The sequence below is a fragment of the Ictalurus furcatus genome, chromosome 17 (genome assembly GCF_023375685.1).
Source record: "Ictalurus furcatus strain D&B chromosome 17, Billie_1.0, whole genome shotgun sequence".
Classification (NCBI taxonomy): Eukaryota; Metazoa; Chordata; class Actinopteri; order Siluriformes; family Ictaluridae; genus Ictalurus; species Ictalurus furcatus.
Window position 1 is genome coordinate 7,914,565 of NC_071271.1, and position 17,127 is coordinate 7,931,691.

At 40.1% G+C, this 17,127-nt stretch overlaps 1 protein-coding gene across 4 annotated transcripts in view; it reads left to right on the forward strand.

Annotated features, from left to right (window-relative positions):
* Positions 1 to 9,866: 9,866 nt before the first annotated feature.
* Positions 9,867 to 17,127, forward strand: part of esamb (endothelial cell adhesion molecule b) — a 42,175-nt gene continuing 34,914 nt past the window's right edge. The window contains exons 1-3 of one of the 4 annotated variants that reach the window (XM_053646581.1): positions 10,089 to 10,103; positions 10,221 to 10,338; positions 12,832 to 12,992. Coding sequence is in view for 3 of the 4 variants with exons in the window: in XM_053646577.1 (XP_053502552.1) it covers positions 10,272 to 10,338 (67 nt within the window). In the remaining variant the exon portion in view is untranslated. Of the gene's footprint in view, positions 10,104 to 10,220; positions 10,339 to 12,831; positions 12,993 to 17,127 lie in introns of all 4 variants that reach the window. The other 3 variants (XM_053646577.1, XM_053646578.1, XM_053646580.1) reach the window with 3 other exon arrangements.

Here is a 17,127-nt window from a genome sequence, read left to right on the forward strand (position 1 = left end):
TTCACAGAAGTTTCTCAGCATGATCTAATTATTCAAAAGTTAAGAGTCCAATAGAAGAATTAATACTGACTCACTTAGCAGCAGAAAGTGGTTGTAGTACAAATCTGCTAGAATACCTCTGAACACTACTAGCCCAAAGAACAACATATACAGATATTCATAGGCTTTGTAGTACATTCTATGGGTAGAAACAGCACGAGGGCAACGTGGTCCAAATGGTGGTTGAATTTCACTCGTGTTTGTCTACTTCAATTTATCTGACCATGCTAAAAAGACAGCAAGAATTCTGTAGAAAACCACAAAAGCATCAAAAATCATGACACCAAGTAGGACAGAATGGATGTAATCAATAGCTGTGCCTAAGACCAAATCAAAACTATCTAATGTGCTAAGGTAAGTGGGATCCTCAACACCACACACACAATGGATTTTGAACCAAATGACAACTTGGTATCTTCAACGAATCTCTTATAAGTACGTGCAAGACCTTTTGGATCTTCCCTTTGAAAGGTAAAAGCATGCACATGTACCCTTTCTCCCATTTTTACTGTTTTGTCTGGCTGTTCAATGGAAATTTGTGGTGTTTGAAACATGAGCTGAACAGTATTTAACTCGAATGCTTTGGCAGGTAAAATCACAAATCACTGCAATGGTTAAGACCTTGCATGTGAAAGGCTTGGGTGATATCGAAAACCGACAATTTGTTCCGGCCCAGATCTGGCCCAGACAGTGTAAAGTGACATATTGTTTTATGTGGCCCGACTGTGACTTAAAGAACTCAGTCCGAAAGTAGATACACATAGCTACATCGAGTATGGACCTGCCGCAAATACACCCACTTTCAGCCGAGATTCGCCCACATAGCAAAAACTGTCTGCCAGCCAGAAGTGGTGTGAACAGTCGGCAGGGCTCTGGGCAGTTACCTTTTCACAGACACCGGCACAGGTGACAGTTACAAGGCTAATGTAATTAAAAAGTAACAAAAATCTATCTCACACAAAATCCTTTTTATTTTTAATTTAAGTAATGTGTTGGTGGTGTACTTTATGACACCGTATAACTATAAAAATTAACAAAACTTCACTGTGAAGCTGATGGCTGATAATAGACTTGGCAGAAAAAATGTGCCACTTTAACACATCCAACTTGTGTTATTTTCTGATATTGGGATGTTCTGGAAGGGGTTATCTTCCATTAGCATGACTACTTATCAGCATTTAATGAGGTTTAATTATTGAGGTTATGCATGTTTTGCTTAATCATAAGGAACCTCTAGCCAAGGCTAATTAGCACCGAATTCAAGAAACTTTCTTTCTGCCATATCGAGGGTGTTGTGAGGTGAATGCACTGTATGTCGTGATTCACTTCTGCTTCCAATTTCTCCCACGTTCTGCACTCTGAAAAGAAATAAGAACTGAACTCCCTCCATGGTTAAATCCATGGCATCCATTTTTATTATTTTATTAGAAATATGATGATGATGCGGGGGCACGGTGCCTTAGTGGTTAGCATGGAGGTTGGGGGTTTGATTCCTGTCTCTGCCCCGTGTGCGGGGAGTTTGCATGTTCTCCCCATGCTTCAGGGGTTTCCTCCAGGTACTTTGGTTTCCTTCCTCAGTCCAAAGATATGTGTTGTAGGCTGATTGGTATCTCTAAATTGTCTGTATTGTGTGAATGGGTGTGTGTGTGTGTGTGTATGATTGTGCCCTGTGATGGGTTGGGACCCCATCCAGGGTGCTCCCCGTGACACTGTGTAGGATAAGTAGTAGAGAAAATGGATAGATGGATGATGATGATGAAAATTGAGATGCATTTAAGATCCTGCCACTGTTATGAAAGTAATGGTGCAGACCATTTCCTATTCTTGTAGTTTTATAGACATTAAAACTGTAAACAACTTAATAACTTAATATTCCACATTATTATTATTATTATTATTATTGTTGTTGTCTTGAACTGACATGTTTAGGCTTACTTTATAGATATAAGTACTGATCATGATGGCTTAGCGGTTAAGGCTCTGGGTTACTGATTGGAAGGTCAGGTGTTCAAACCCCAGTGCTAACAAGCTGCCACTGTTGGGCCCTTGGGCAAGGCCCTTAATCCTCTTTGCTCCAGGGGCGTTGTATCATGGCTTGTTGTATCTGTGCTCTGACCCCAACCTCCTAACATAGCGGGATATGTGAAGAAAAGAATTTCACTGTGCTGTAATGTATATGTGACTAATAAAGACTCATTATTATCATATGATATGATCTTGATATTTGTAGGGAAGCTAGCCAGCGGAGCACAGACACACGGGAGGCTGTTTTGGTGTTGCTGTGGAGGATCTTTATTCAGGACAGTCTGGTGGGTGTGAGTGGGTGCGCGTGTGTGTGTGGGTGCTTGCGTGTGGGCGTGTAATCGTGCGGTGAGGGTCTCAGTTGTCTGTGGGGTTGCTGGAGTCGCGCCGGGGCTTTCCCGAGTGACGCGGACTCTGTTCGGCCGTCAGGCAATGCCGTGTTTGCAGCCAGGGGGTGAAGTCTTCGCTTGCGTCTGAGTCGTCTGGGAAAAGAAAATACACACAATGACGATTAGTAAGCACGCACTCACCGATAAGCATCTGAGGCCATGTGTGTGACGGCGGCCCCGCCCAACTGCCACGTGCTCTCTGGCTGTCCAAAACATTGGTGGTGCTGAAGCGGAGCTGTCTCTTCCGCACCACTGCGGCAGTCGCAGGAGGAGCGATTTTAATCTCTTGTGCGCCGGTTGTTGGTCCGTCACGACAGTACCCCCCCTCAGCTCCGAGCCTACTGCCGCTGCGTGTCAGGCCCACAGTGCATTCCGTCGCGAGAGACCATTTGCTTTCCCATGGTGGGTCCTGCCCGGTGCTGGACCTGGAAAGAGAAGTCCTGTTACGAGAGGAACCATCAGGTTACCCTGGCGTTAGTGTCCTTGGCCATGGCCATCCAGTGTAGTGGGGCGTGGACTGTCACCAGGACGAAGTGCCGACCGGCCAGGTAGTATCGTAGCTCTTCGATGGCCCACTTTATTGCCAGGGCCTCTCTTTCCACGGCTGCATGTTTCCTTTCAGCGGGGTACAACTTCCAACTGATGTAGAGGACCGGGTGTTCCTCTCCGCCGAAGGTCTGTGAGAGAACTGCGCCCAGTCCGGTTTTGGATGCATCTGTGTGCACGCTGAATGGAAGGGCAAAGTCTGGGTTGCGTAGCATTTGGGCGCTGGTGAGGACTTCTTTCAGGGCTTGGAAGGCCCTTTCCGCTTCTGCTGTCCACTTCACCCGGTCCGACTGGCTCTTTATCATGAGATCTGAGAGGGGGGAGGCTACAGAGGAGAAGTTAGGCACAAATCGGCGGTAGTACCCCGCCAACTCCAGTTTTTTTTTATGTAGGCCGGGGATAGTTTTTTACTGCCTCAATTTTCTTCATCTGGGGCTTTAGTAGACCCCGGCCGATACGGTACCCGAGGTACTGTGCCTCAGTCAGCCCCAAGTGGCACTTTTTGGGGTTGGCTGTCAGCCTGGCCTTGTGGAGCTCTTTCAGGACCTCCCCCAGGTGGAACAGGTGGTCCGACCAAGTGGAGGAGTAGATGACCACATCGTTCAGGTAGGCAGCTGCGAAGGGACGATGGGGACACAGGACAATGTCCATCATTCGCTGGAACGTTGCGGGTGCCCCGTGAAGCTCGAAGGGGAGAACCCGGTACTGCCAGTGGCCGTTCGCCGTGCTGAAGGCCGTCTTCAGTCTTGCCTCTGGGGCCAGGGCCACTTGCCAGTATCCTTTGGTTAGGTCCAGGGTGGATATGAACCGGGCCCTCCCCGGTCGCTCCACTAGGTCGTCCACTCAGGGGAGGGGATAGCTGTCGAATTCTGAGACCTGGTTCAGCTTTCGGAAGTCATTGCATTGCATAGTAACTCAACACACAGCCATTAATGTCTAAACTGCTGGCAACAAAAGTGAGTACACCCCTAAGTGAAAATGTCCAAATTGGGCCCAAAGTGTCAATATTTTGTGTGGCCACCATTATTCTCCAGCACTGCCTTATCCATCTTGGGCATGGAGTTCACCAGAGCTTTACAGGTTGCCACTGGAGTCCTCTTCCACTCCTCCATGATGACATCACGGAGCTGGTGGATGTTAGAGACCTTGTGCTCCTCCACCTTCTGTTTGAGGATGCCCCACAGTTGCTCAATAGGGTTTAGTCCATCACCTTCACCCTCAGCTTCTTTAGCAAGGCTGTGGTCATCTTGGAGGTGTGTTTGGGGTCGTTATCTTGCTGGAATACTGCCTTGCGGCCCAGTCTCCAAAGGGAGGGGATCATGCTCTGCTTCAGTATGTCACAGTACATGTTGGCATTCATGGTTCCCTCAATGAACTGTAGCTCCCCAGTGCCGGCAGCACTCATGCAGTCCCAGACCATGACACTCCCACCACCATGCTTGACTGTAGGCAAGACACTCTTGTCTTTGTACTCCTCACCTGGTTGCCGCCACACACACTTGACACCATCTGAACCAAATGAGTTTATCTTGGTCTCATCAGACCACAGGACATGGTTCCAGTAATCCATGTCCTTAGTCTGCTTGTCTTCAGCAAACTGTTTGCGGGCTTCCTTGTGCATCATCTTTAGAAGAGGCTTCTTTCTGGGACGACAGCAATGCAGACCAATTTGATGCAGTGTGCGGTGTATGGTCTGAGCACTGACAGGCTGACCCCCACCCCTTCAACCTCTGCAGCAATGCTGGCACCACTCATACGTCTATTTCCCAAAGATAACCTCTGGATAAGTCGCTGAGCACGTGCATTCATCTTCTTTGGTCGACCATGGCGAGGCCTGTTCTGAGTGGAACCTGTCCTGTTAAACTGCTGTATGGTCTTGCAGCTCAGTGTCAGGGTCTTGGCAATCTTCTTATAGCCTAGGCCATCTTTAAGTAGAGCAACAATTCTTTTTTTCAGATCCTCAGAGAGTTCTTTGCCATGAGGTGCCATGTTGAACTTCCAGTGACCTGTATGAAGGAGTGTGAGAGTGATGACACCAAATTTAACACACCTGCTCCCCATTCACACCTGAGACCTTGTAACACTAACAAGTCACATGACACATGATCACATGATATTTTGAGGGGACAGCAAATTTACATTGTTATACAAGTTGTACACTCACTACTTTACATTGTAGCAAAGTGTCATTTCTTCAGTGTTGTCACATGAAAAGATATAATCAAATATTTACAAAAATGTGAGGGATGTACTCACTTTTGTGAGATACAGTATATATATATATATATATATATATATATATATATATATATATATATATATATATATATATATATATATATATATATAGGCTATATATATAGCCTATATATATATATATATATAGGCTATTATGACCTTGTTGTGTGAAGAAGTGCTAGGAAGGTGTCCTCCTATTCTGGGTTAGGGTTAAGGTTAGGGTCTATCTTATTGTGCATTTGTACCCGAAGATGTTTGTCTTTAACCTGTGTGTTTTTAGACACACCTCAGACCAGACCTGACCAAACCAGACCATATACCAAACATACTCTAGAGACACAGAAACCATCGATTACCAGATCATTATTGCGTACATTATTCTTTTGTTCATTTGCTTTTGTGTACCCATAATAAATCTTCTATACTTCTAAAACCTGGCTCTTGGCTGGTCTTTTGGTTCCTGATTCTGACTTCTGAAAGATGTACAACAGTATGAACCTGTAAAATTTGTGTTGTGTTATAAAAATGATATTACTGTACCTAGGGTTGTGTTGCCTAGGGAAGTGCTACTGTCGTGGCGAGCAATCTTTTCAGCCTAACAAAAACTTCAGATACAAAGGGTTAGTAGATGTCAAAAAGTAAACAAACAATAAAGTGAGACAGTCTGCAGAAAGTCTAACTGATACAAACACATACATCCCTTTTTTATATACCTTTATCCACAGCGTACTCAGATTAGGCGGGGTTCTTGCCTCTTTTTTTTCATTAAAAACAGATCAATCTTCTTTGCCACAATTACTTAGTCCTGTATATATGTCACCTTAAATTTATGGTACATGCGTTTTCAAATGCATTTTCTTTAAAAGTTTTACCAGACCAGGGTTTTTTACTTTGTCCCATAATTCACCCTACAGTCTCAGTCTGCTACCCTGCCTCCTGTAAGTCTTATCTTTTCTTTTGACTCTGATTTGAAAGCTTAGAGGGCTTTGGTTGGAAACCCAGTTCTAGTGAGGGTCTAATTACTATTTTCTTGCCATAGAGAATGACCCTGCTTTAAATAAACACAAAGTTCTTAATTTACTGCCATAGAGTAAAGCTGCTTTAGGCAAAACACAAGGTTCTTAATTTATACTCTTAGAATGTCACAAGTTAGAAAGTGTTTTATAGTTTTAGATTTTATGCCTGGTGTGCAGAGAGGTACGGGCTGACACAGAAAAACAATTGGGCCGACTGTTCAGTAAGACACAGAATTCATCTAACTCAATACACACTTAGAATATAACTTGATTAATAAGTGTACTATGGATTTAGATAATTCTTCTAACTAACAATTCTAACTGTCGGTTATACATATTAGATGATACTTTATTAACATATCCAAACATTAGTAAACTTTGTAGTTACACACAATGATTACACTTTATGTTCTATACTACTAATTTATCCACCTTGTAAGGAAGCACCATCTAATAAAAGCCAATGTTACTGAATGATGATAAAGAACCTGTAAGTGTAATTATCTTTATCTTTATCTTTATCTATTTTTCCCCCTGAGATGCCAGCCATCCACCTTAGTCTTTCTTCCAAACTAGCAAAGTAAGTGAAGGCCTATTATTTGGATTATTTCATTTTCTTTAGGCTAAAACGTGTTCTTTAGGCTGCTGTCCCACTTTTGAAATGAAAGACATCATCTGTGTGCTGCGAAATAATAACACTGTTATTAAAACACTTGCCCGCCATCTGCTGGTCAAAATGTAAAACTGTAGAATAGGTGAAATAAATTGTACAAAAGCAGTACAATGTATTTCACCTATTCTACAGTTTTACATCACACCTACACTTCATCACACCTACAGCTTCAGTTGATAAATGATTATGTTCTTGTGTATTTTTGTGGGCTAAGTTAGCTGCTATGAGCTAAAACCATTAAGCTGTTTTTCTTTATGAATTTCCTGCTTTATTTATTTCTGAGTTCATGACCAGTGGGAACTGGGAAGTTTCCCACTTTCCAGAAGGAAATTCTGTTTGAATTGGTCTCCAACTCATAATTCCTTCTGGAAAAGTCCAAAAAGAGGGTTTTTTTTTGTTGTTGGTTTTTTTTTGAAAGCCCCAACTTCTTAGAGTTAAGATTCTGTGATGTTGCTTCTGTTTTTAAGATGTTTTTAAGCAGTCTTTTCAGTTTCTGTTTACATTTGAAATAGCTCAATACTGGGTGATACTTTGATCATCGTAATGTTAATCAAACTAGGAGCAGTCAAACATCTTGTGGTGACACGGGAGTAAAATTATCAGACGGACCCCAAGTTTGGCGAACAACAGTAGGTAATTCACTCTGTAATTTTTTCAGAGGAGGACCCAGAAAAACAACAACATGACCAATTCAGACAGTCAAGGACCCTATGTACATTTAATCCCTTCTGGATATATGTCCCCCTCACTTTTAAAGTCCCTGTGAAGTGCCTTGAAATGAATAGCGTTATTCAATGTGTTGATGTAATTTCCACTGAAACAGGAAGTCAGGGTGGGCCATATCGAGTGGCCCCTCCCCCTTTATAAATAGGCAATAGCATTTAGCTTTCCTCACAGCCCGGGCTAAGCTGTACTTGATGGTTAGTACCATGGACATGACCCCAAGCAATTACAATGCTCTGGGTTCACTCGTAGATGTCTTTTCTCCAGCTCCTTCACCTGTTCCAGGGGACCTTGCAGAATCTTCTGCTGTCTCTGCCAGTTGAAGGTAGCTCACAAACCCTGCCGCGAACATCTCAAAATTGGTGAAGGAATCATCGGGAAAATGCCTGTCCCAAAGCTGTGAGCTGGCACAAATACCTCCATCAAAGTGAATTTCCTTCTTAACCAATTATAGTTGGAAAACTGAATAAAATGCGCACATTTACAACCCATGCTTGCTGATATGATTTCTCTCGCTCAACAATGGGAACTTAGGCAAGGTGATTTTTATAATGTTGGGGTGGGGCACTTCAGATTCCACAGAGCATTTGATTGGACAGAAAATCTGATGAGAAACTGAAGTGCAGAACGATGTCATCAACATTCTTGATCTGTATTGTTGGTAGAGAGAGACTGTAAATTTTGAATGCATATATCTTCTAAATGTGAATTTTGTCAGTGTTTTGGAGCACACTAACTTATAGATAACCTTAAGGCGAACATATTCATACTTTAAAATGGGTGCTAGACCCCTGGCCATTCCTGCTAAAAAAAAAACAAAAACAAAAAACAGTAGAAACCAGTATAGAAATTCTAATGGTTTCCACTACAAATACCATTACAACAAGTGCCATTACCATGACTGGCCCTTAATGGTATCCACTAGACATAACATGGCACCAATAGAAGGCAACAAATTACCAATAGAGACCCACAAGGACCATTACAGTTTCAAATTTGCAATGGTTTTAATGGCTATACTGGGAATTGTATTGGTTTTAATACCTGGTTTTTAAGGTATTTTGGCTACTATATAGTAAGTATACCGTTTCCGACGCAGCCCACAGCATCAAACAGTCGTCTATTTGCACGTATAGCATGATAAATAATTAACTGCACTTGAAGGTTCTGCAAAATTAAAATGAAACACCCAAAACTGTATACCAGACGAAGACGAACTGTATGTCGATACGTGAAATTCCGGAGGTAACGTCGGACGGCGTGGCGTGGGGACGTAATGACGTGCCATTATTCAATCTATGTTCTATAACATGTAAAACAGGAACATGAAAGGAATATTCTAAAAGCAACTCATTACGTCCCCACACCATGCTGTTCAACTGTAGTAGGTAAGTACGCAGTTTCGGTCACAGCCGTGCTCTCTTGTTTGCAGTTGAGCACTGCCGTGTATACGTGTCCTGTCACAAAATGTGGTGAAAACTCACTCGATGTTAACAGTGTGATTAAGGTGTGTACATGTCTGTAATACACTTCGATAATGCGACTAAAACAGGAATATTCCACATGTCTTAATTCGATTTGTGTTTACTTCAAGTATGACTTTAGCCGGATTAAGGTCATCAATAATCGCTGTTTACATGCTAGTTTCTTAATCAGAGTATTGTCTTAATTGGGTTAATATCGGATTATTGTTGTCCATGTAAATGTACTAAGTGATTCTCTGTCCTCCTTCTTCATGCTACATGTTCTGGTATGCAAATGATCCTGATGAAACAGTAAATATGCAAATTAGCATAATGAACAACGTCATTGTCAGTAGTTACTTTCCCCTGAAGAGAGTTACCATCGCTGCTGCATCCTGTGCAGTGCACTATAGGAGCTATAGGGAGGCAGTGGGATTGAACAGTGAGATGGCGCTTTGAGGTGATGTGACGGAGGGTGCACATCACCTGTGGCGAGCGAGAGAGAGAGAGAGAGAGAGAGAGAGAGAGAGTACTGTGAGAGGAACACTGTCATAAAGTTATTTTGATGTTGGACGTTCGATACTCGCGGATATGAGGAAATTAAGGGACCGTCTCTAAAGTTACATACGACATTGTTAAACACGTTTCTAACTTCAATAGCATTTGAAGGGAATGACTTACAGTCATATAACCAACTGGAAAGCGTTCATCTAGGTGAGCACTTTACAGTTGGTTTTGTGACTGTAAGTCATTCCCTTCAAATGCTATTGAAGTTAGAATCGTGTTTAACAATGTCGTATGTAACTTTAGAGACGGTCCCTTAATTTCCGCACTTCCGCGAACATCGAACGTCACACCAACTTTATTCCACTATTTGACGGAGGGTGTACATCACCTGTAGAGAGAGAGAGAGAGAGAGAGACAGAGAGAGAGAGAGAGAGACAGGGAGAGAGAGAGAGGCAGGGTATAAACGCAATAACGCGTCACTCTGAAGGTAAAAACCGCCCTTTCTCCGGATAAATCGGATTTTTGAGCGATTTTTTTGTAGCTTTCGCAAAACCAGCACAAAAGAAGATAAAGAAAAAACCCCAAGTGTGTTTGTCATTATAAGGTGTTTGTCTCTGCATGCCTTTCCGCACAAGTTCTCGGTGTGTGTGGGCAAATGGACAAGGTGTTCTCCCGGAGACTCGGACTGCTCTTGTCTCTCACCTCGCTGCTGCTTTTCCCAGGTAAGATGCACATCTCTCACTCACACATTTCCCTCTTACATTGGGGGTTTTTTAGTCCACAGAACCTAACGTTTCCTCTCCTGCATATTTGGAAGTTGAATTTAATTGAGCAGTTAGCATTAAAACCATATAAAGACTACAATTAGAGGAATATACAGTAACAAGATAAATCCGTCGTGACTTCATTCAGACTAACTAACCTGCTAATCCCAAACAAATAGCAGTTACACGTAACAAATGTTATTATATGTTTATTTTTCATTACTGCATGTGAAAAGTAAAGTGTGTAAATGTGTGAAACATGGGAAATGTCCAAAAATCTTAATAGTTACAACATTACATTTATACTGGAACACTTTCTGTGCAGCAAGTATAGATATGGGTCAGTCAATTGAGATATTTTCTAAAACTTATAAATACTGTCATTTAATGTAATTTGTCTTGCTTTATATATCCCATTCTAATACAACCCTGCTGGGAAAAACAAACAAAAAACAAATAGACAGCATCACAGGAATTCTAACGATTTCCACTACAAATACCATTACAAACCATCAGCTTTCCATTAAAACCATTACTGGTCCTTAATGGTATCCACTAGACATAACATGCCACCAACAGAAGGCAACAAATTACCAGTAGAGACCCAAAGGGACCATTAGGCTACAGTTTCCATTAAAACCAATACATTTCCCATTATAACCATTAAAACCATTACACATTCTATGAGGGTTTCTATTGTTTGTTTGATTTCTAGCAGAGTTATATTGGAATGAGATGTGCAAAGCAAACAAATGACATTTTACTAAAGTATAAAACATCCCAACTCATTGATAAAGTGCTATATTTGCAGCACAGAAGCTTTCGAGTTTTATTGTAATGTTGTAACTGTGAGGTGCTAATAATTTTAAAATCAACTTGTTAAGAGGCATGGTTAAGTTGGTATTCCCTGATTTTGCGTTAAAACACACTGCACCTTTTCTGGAACGATCTTTTTCTTATGTCATCATCTGTAGCAGGAAAGCACATTTTATTCATACTAGTATTATTTTACATTACCTTACCATCCCTGCAGAAAAAACACAAAACAAAACAATAGGCGATTGATTTCCACTACGAATATCATTACGAACCATCACCTAACCATTAAAATCATTACTATAATTGGTCCTTAATGGTATCCACTAGACATAACATGCCACCAATAGAAGGCATCATATTACTAGTAAAGATCCACAGAGACCATTACAGTTTCCATTAAAACCAATACAATTCCCATTATACCCATTAAAACCATTACAAATTTGATGAAGGTTTCTATTGTTTTGTTTGTTTGTTTCTTCAGCAGGGATGTTCTATCATTACACCAGTATGTCCACACACCCTGACCTCGCACCATGCCACATTTCTCTTGTGTTGTGTGATCTCTACTTTTCTTGTCTTGAACATTAGTATTATTCATTAAATAGAGACTGTTTGCTAAATGAGAACATTTCGTTATCAAAACAGTACAGACTGTATTTTATGTTAGTATTTTATTTTTTTAATCAAAACATGAGAGACCATTTTCTAAACCAAATTACAATCAAATTGCCCTGATTAATTTCTTGTACTGATGAAGTGAACAAAACGAGCCCATGGATTGCTTTGGCATTCACTCGCAAGGTGATATTAGAAATTCACAGTATTAGAAATATCACACATGACAAAGGTAACCTGTGAGGGCTTACTTTGGGTTTCGAATTCTGAAATTGAGAGTATTTTTATTTATTTATTTATTTATTTATTTATTAGGAATTCACCCTTCTATTAGATGAACTGTGCCTCTAGAATTTATGTCTAAAGGTAACAAAAGGTTAGGATGTTTTCTCTCTCTCTCTCTCTCTCTCTCTCTCTCTCTCTCTCTCTCTCTCTCTCGCTCTCTCTTTCTCCCTAGCAATTCTCCTATGTGTGTCTAAATCAAACATTATCCTCTTGGACACATCCCTGACTGGCTAGTTGAATCTACAGTGCTGTGTGAAGCACTTTGGTCAGCTGTGGGTGGGTTTATCCCAATAACGATGTTAGTCAATAAGGAATAACTTAAAGAAGGACGTACGTTAAAGCTGCAGTATTGAACTTCTTTTAGTTAAAAATGAACAAAAATCAATTATTGAGCAAGTACATAAAAAAAAAAATCAGTGTTCAAAACTGACCTTACCGCTTTACCTTACGCCGATTCAAAGGTAAGCTTATAATAACGATTTAGAATTTGAGCCATCGGGTCGGCTTTCGCGGGAAATATTGGTTTGACATTATATGTCTTGCGCGGTTACGTCACGTCCGTAAACAGAAAGAAGAGCCGGCTACTATATCGCATGTGTGGGGGCTGAGGATGGTGGAGTTTTTGTAGCATGTTCTGACAGCTGCTTAGAATTTAAACTTGGCATCAAGATATCTGCTTTTAATCTGAATTGTTCTAAACGCAACCACCATTGACATCTGGTGAATCAGCTGTTCAACCAAGAAATCTCAAACTGCGGAGAGCCTGCAGTCAAAAACAGAAAGCGATGGAGCTCATGCAAAAACCAGAATAAATATCGGCATGACTTTTGAGAGGTGGCAACAACTCCAAGATCTGAAGAGATGAAAGACTGATGCAGAGATCAAGTCAGGTAAGACATTTCAGTGACTCGATAGGTAGCTAGCTAACATTAGCACACTTTTTCGCTTGATTCAGCTAGGTATCGAGTTTCCTATGGGTTTTTTGTTGTTGTTGTTTTGTTTGTTTTGCTATGGTCAGTGTGGTAAATAGTACTTATTTTCTGCTAGCTATGAGAGAGAACTCAACTCTACTCTAAGAAAACCGTATCCACCACCATGTCTGTTGTCAAGTACTGGAGCTAATATACAGCACATACGAACACCTCAAACCATCAGATTCATCCGCACAGAAGAGCAGTGCCGAGGCACAACCTACGTTAAAAAAAATAAACAAAAAAATACTCTGCAAGTAACTTTTATGAATTTTATGTTTCAAACAGAGATGGCGATAGAGAGGCAAAAGTTCAGTACTGCAGCTTTAAGTACGAGCTTGTTTTAGGAGTGTTTCCTGAAAGCTTTCTTTATCAGAGATTTAACAAACCAGTTGCAAGCAGTTCTTTGTTGACTCCGCCCAGTCCGAGTATGGTTTCTCCTTTAGGAACTTTTTCATCATGCAAACATCATTCAAGAATTATAGATAGCAGTCAATGTTGCAGGTGTATGAATACATGGGAGCGGGCCAATCAGTTCTTTAACAGCATTTACTGTGGAATTTCATAAGGCAGTCTTGAATATAGACATAAGGTGTGTCCCAATTTGTTTACTTATGCACTATTCTAAGCCATTTTGTAGTATAAATAGTGTGACTAGTGTTTTCACACTGAAATTCCAAATAGAAAAAGTACACTTTAAATTACCCGGATGACGCACTTAATGAAACCAAAAAAATATAGTGTGGAATGTTGGACACTTCATGCGCTCAACTGTCGCAACTTTAATTATGTAGCGGAGGGGGAGGGGCTATCAGACTCCCATGTCGATTGAAAAAATAACCTTATAAATCTCATGCACTACACAGTTGAGTACATAGTGTATAAGTGCATAATGTATAGTGCGTCATATGGGACACATCTCCAGTGGGACTAAGCCAGAAGCCACTGTTTTGGTTCAAATTATTTAGGTTAGAATTGGACAAATGTAAGCACTTTGACCTGGAGATTTTACTTTATTTCCTGATATGGAGTTGTCCCATACCTCCATTTTGTTAATCATCTTTACTAAGGTGTGGAGAAAAATCAGTAACCTGGGCATCTGGAACAAGCAGATTTTGTCTAATGCCCAAATAACGTTTAACTATGAATTAACAAGTAGGCTTAACAACTACACTGCAAAAATGTACACCTTGGCAGGTGAAAATGTTTTGAATATTGTCAAATTTATCAAGCATTTCCTAGTCCAAGATTATAATAAGCCAAATATAAGATTATTCATTCTATTTTACACATTTGTACGCATTTAATAGTCTTGATCTGTTGGCAGATTTCTGTTTAATTTTAATCTAACAGAATAAGAAAAATTTACACTTGAAGCATCTAAAACCAGCTGAACAGTCTTGTACAAAAAACTCATAATATGAAATGTTATATCAGTTTGCGCATATTCTGATATTTTCACTTATATTATCTTATATGAAGATGTATATTTATTGCAGTGCAAAAAGAATCCTACTCATTATTAATGCTATGTAGCTATGTTTAAACACTTCACAGTGGTGCAGCACAGCTGGATGCTGTAACTAGTCGTTCCAAAGCTTGCTGCATTACACTGATGGCAGTGCGATTTTACCAGGCGGAGTAATTAAGATGCACGGATGACAGATGATCTTTTTAGATCAGTAGCATGCAGGTATGCAGAAACACTGACAAAACTGAACAATAGCGAATGGCTGTCCTATAGCTTTCCTGCTTAATGATGCTAGACGTTTTGAACTTTTACGTTTGATTTGAGGACAGAACACCACATGACTCGCTGAATTTTTGTCAAGGCCACTCACATGAATTTATATATTAAAAACATTGTTAAAAGTTAACAATAATATACTTGTTTCTTTCCTGTAGTCTGTATGAATGCACTTATCTAACTTTACTAGATGCCCATATATTCTTACATTGCATTAGCTACCACTTTTTAGCCAAGTCAGTTAGGTTTGCCGGCAACAAAGACACGGGACTGGGCAGCACATTTGCACTTTTAAACATACAACAGACTAGCAGCTAATAAATTGATAATTTGTCCATTAGTGCTGTAATGATACACTCCACTCACCATTCCATTTGTGTCATGAAACGGCTTCATGATTCGATTCAGTTTGCTTCTCAGAATATTTTGAACATAATTTTAATGAAGAAAAATGATGACTGAAAAGAGTCCTATTTCATTTCTGAATCACACACAATGCAAAACAATGTGCATTTCTGTCTGCATAAAACAAACAAAATTTTCCCAAAAATTTGATGGAATAAACAAAGTTTCTAACCCAGGGAAAATGATAGATTGAAATACATCATTTTAACCAGGACTAGAGCTCCAAAGGCGGCTAAAATGACCATGAAATGACCATTCTGCGGCTTCTTTTTCTGGCACTGTATTTTGCAGAGGCATGTTGCTGGTGTCATTTAAAAGCTACTGAAGAGCTATTTTTAACGGTTATAATGTGGTTGTGTAACCATATAATGCATGTTAGTCACTGCAATCCGGAATGTTCCGGGTATCCGGAGCTAATGACTTAGACTCGCCACAAAAGAATGTGACCAGCGTGTTTGCAATATATTTTAGCACTACAGGTTGCACAGATTAGGACCTCTCATGTTCAAACAGTGTAAGATGCATAATGAAGAGCATGCTGAGTTCCACAATGTGAATCACACATTTCCACGATGCACATAGTCACATTTTTGCATCACAATGCATCACTACATCCCTGTCGTCCATCTATTCCTGCTAGTTCTCTGCTTTAGTGTTTAGCTGTGGAAATGTTTGCATTTTAATCTCTCATGCACTTTTGATTTAGCTATCTTTCTATTATTTACTAAAGCAGTATGTCCGCAGGTGGAATGAAGGATTTAGCTTATCCCAGACGAACTGTTTAGGCTCTTTACACATTGGCAGTGATGTATTCAAATCATTACACATTAAACAAGCCTCTAATCTGAAAGGTAGGGTTAACGACTTCCTTCATACCTCTGTTTGTTGACTCATTTCCTATTCATGGATTTCTATATTAGCATGGTGTTATCGCTCAGCACAGGCTTTAGTTGAAGTCACCGTGCCTAAATAAGACACAACACTGTTCACTGTTTACTGTGTGGGGAACAATCCAAACGTCCATTTAGTATTAATGCAGCTGTATTGTGGAATTTGCATAACATTTCTATTTACTACTTATAGTCTAATACATTTGAGCTCTTTAAGAAATGGGATTTAATATTCTGCTGGCCCACAATGTACTTCATTTTCTGAAGTCACATGCACACAGGTATGTTCCTAATGTAGAGTATTAACTGCTGTCAGTTATCTAACATGAGATTCAGGTGGGTTCATTAACAAATCCACTCTTTTTGTACTATTACAAGTCCCTAGCGTTGATTGATCCATTAGCTCACTTGTGCTCATTATAAAAGACAGTTCTCAGTACATGAAGCAATTATACTGGCACCCTGCACAGCACAGAAACGTACACAGCAGAAGAAAAAAAAAAACATGTTTCACTTAATCAAGTCTGTCGTGTTTCAGTTGTACTGGAATTGAGTGTACATATTCCAGTTGAATTACACTGATCTGGACAAAAGGAGCTTTTAATGGAGTAAAATGCTTTTTATCACAAACAAAACTTACGTAAAAGCTGGGAATATTTTCACTTTAGTGAAATGAAATAATTAATAACATTTTTATTATCATTATATATTTTTTTTTCGTTAGCGAATGGCAGAAAAAAATCTCACGCAACAGGAATTTGCCAACAATTACAAATTATTTATATTATATATATTATATTATATTTAAACCTCGTTAGGTCATGTTTAAAGGTAAGGGTTTTTTTTCTGTAGTAACAGTTCATACACAGGGACTTGAACAGAGGATGGTAATAATAAACAGAGTTTAAACGTGTTGTTTAACAAAGAAAAAAAAACGGATAGCCATTGACGTGGTGGTTGTTTTTTTTGTTAGGAAAATGGAAGGGGTTTGTAGCAGTCACAGTACTTTATA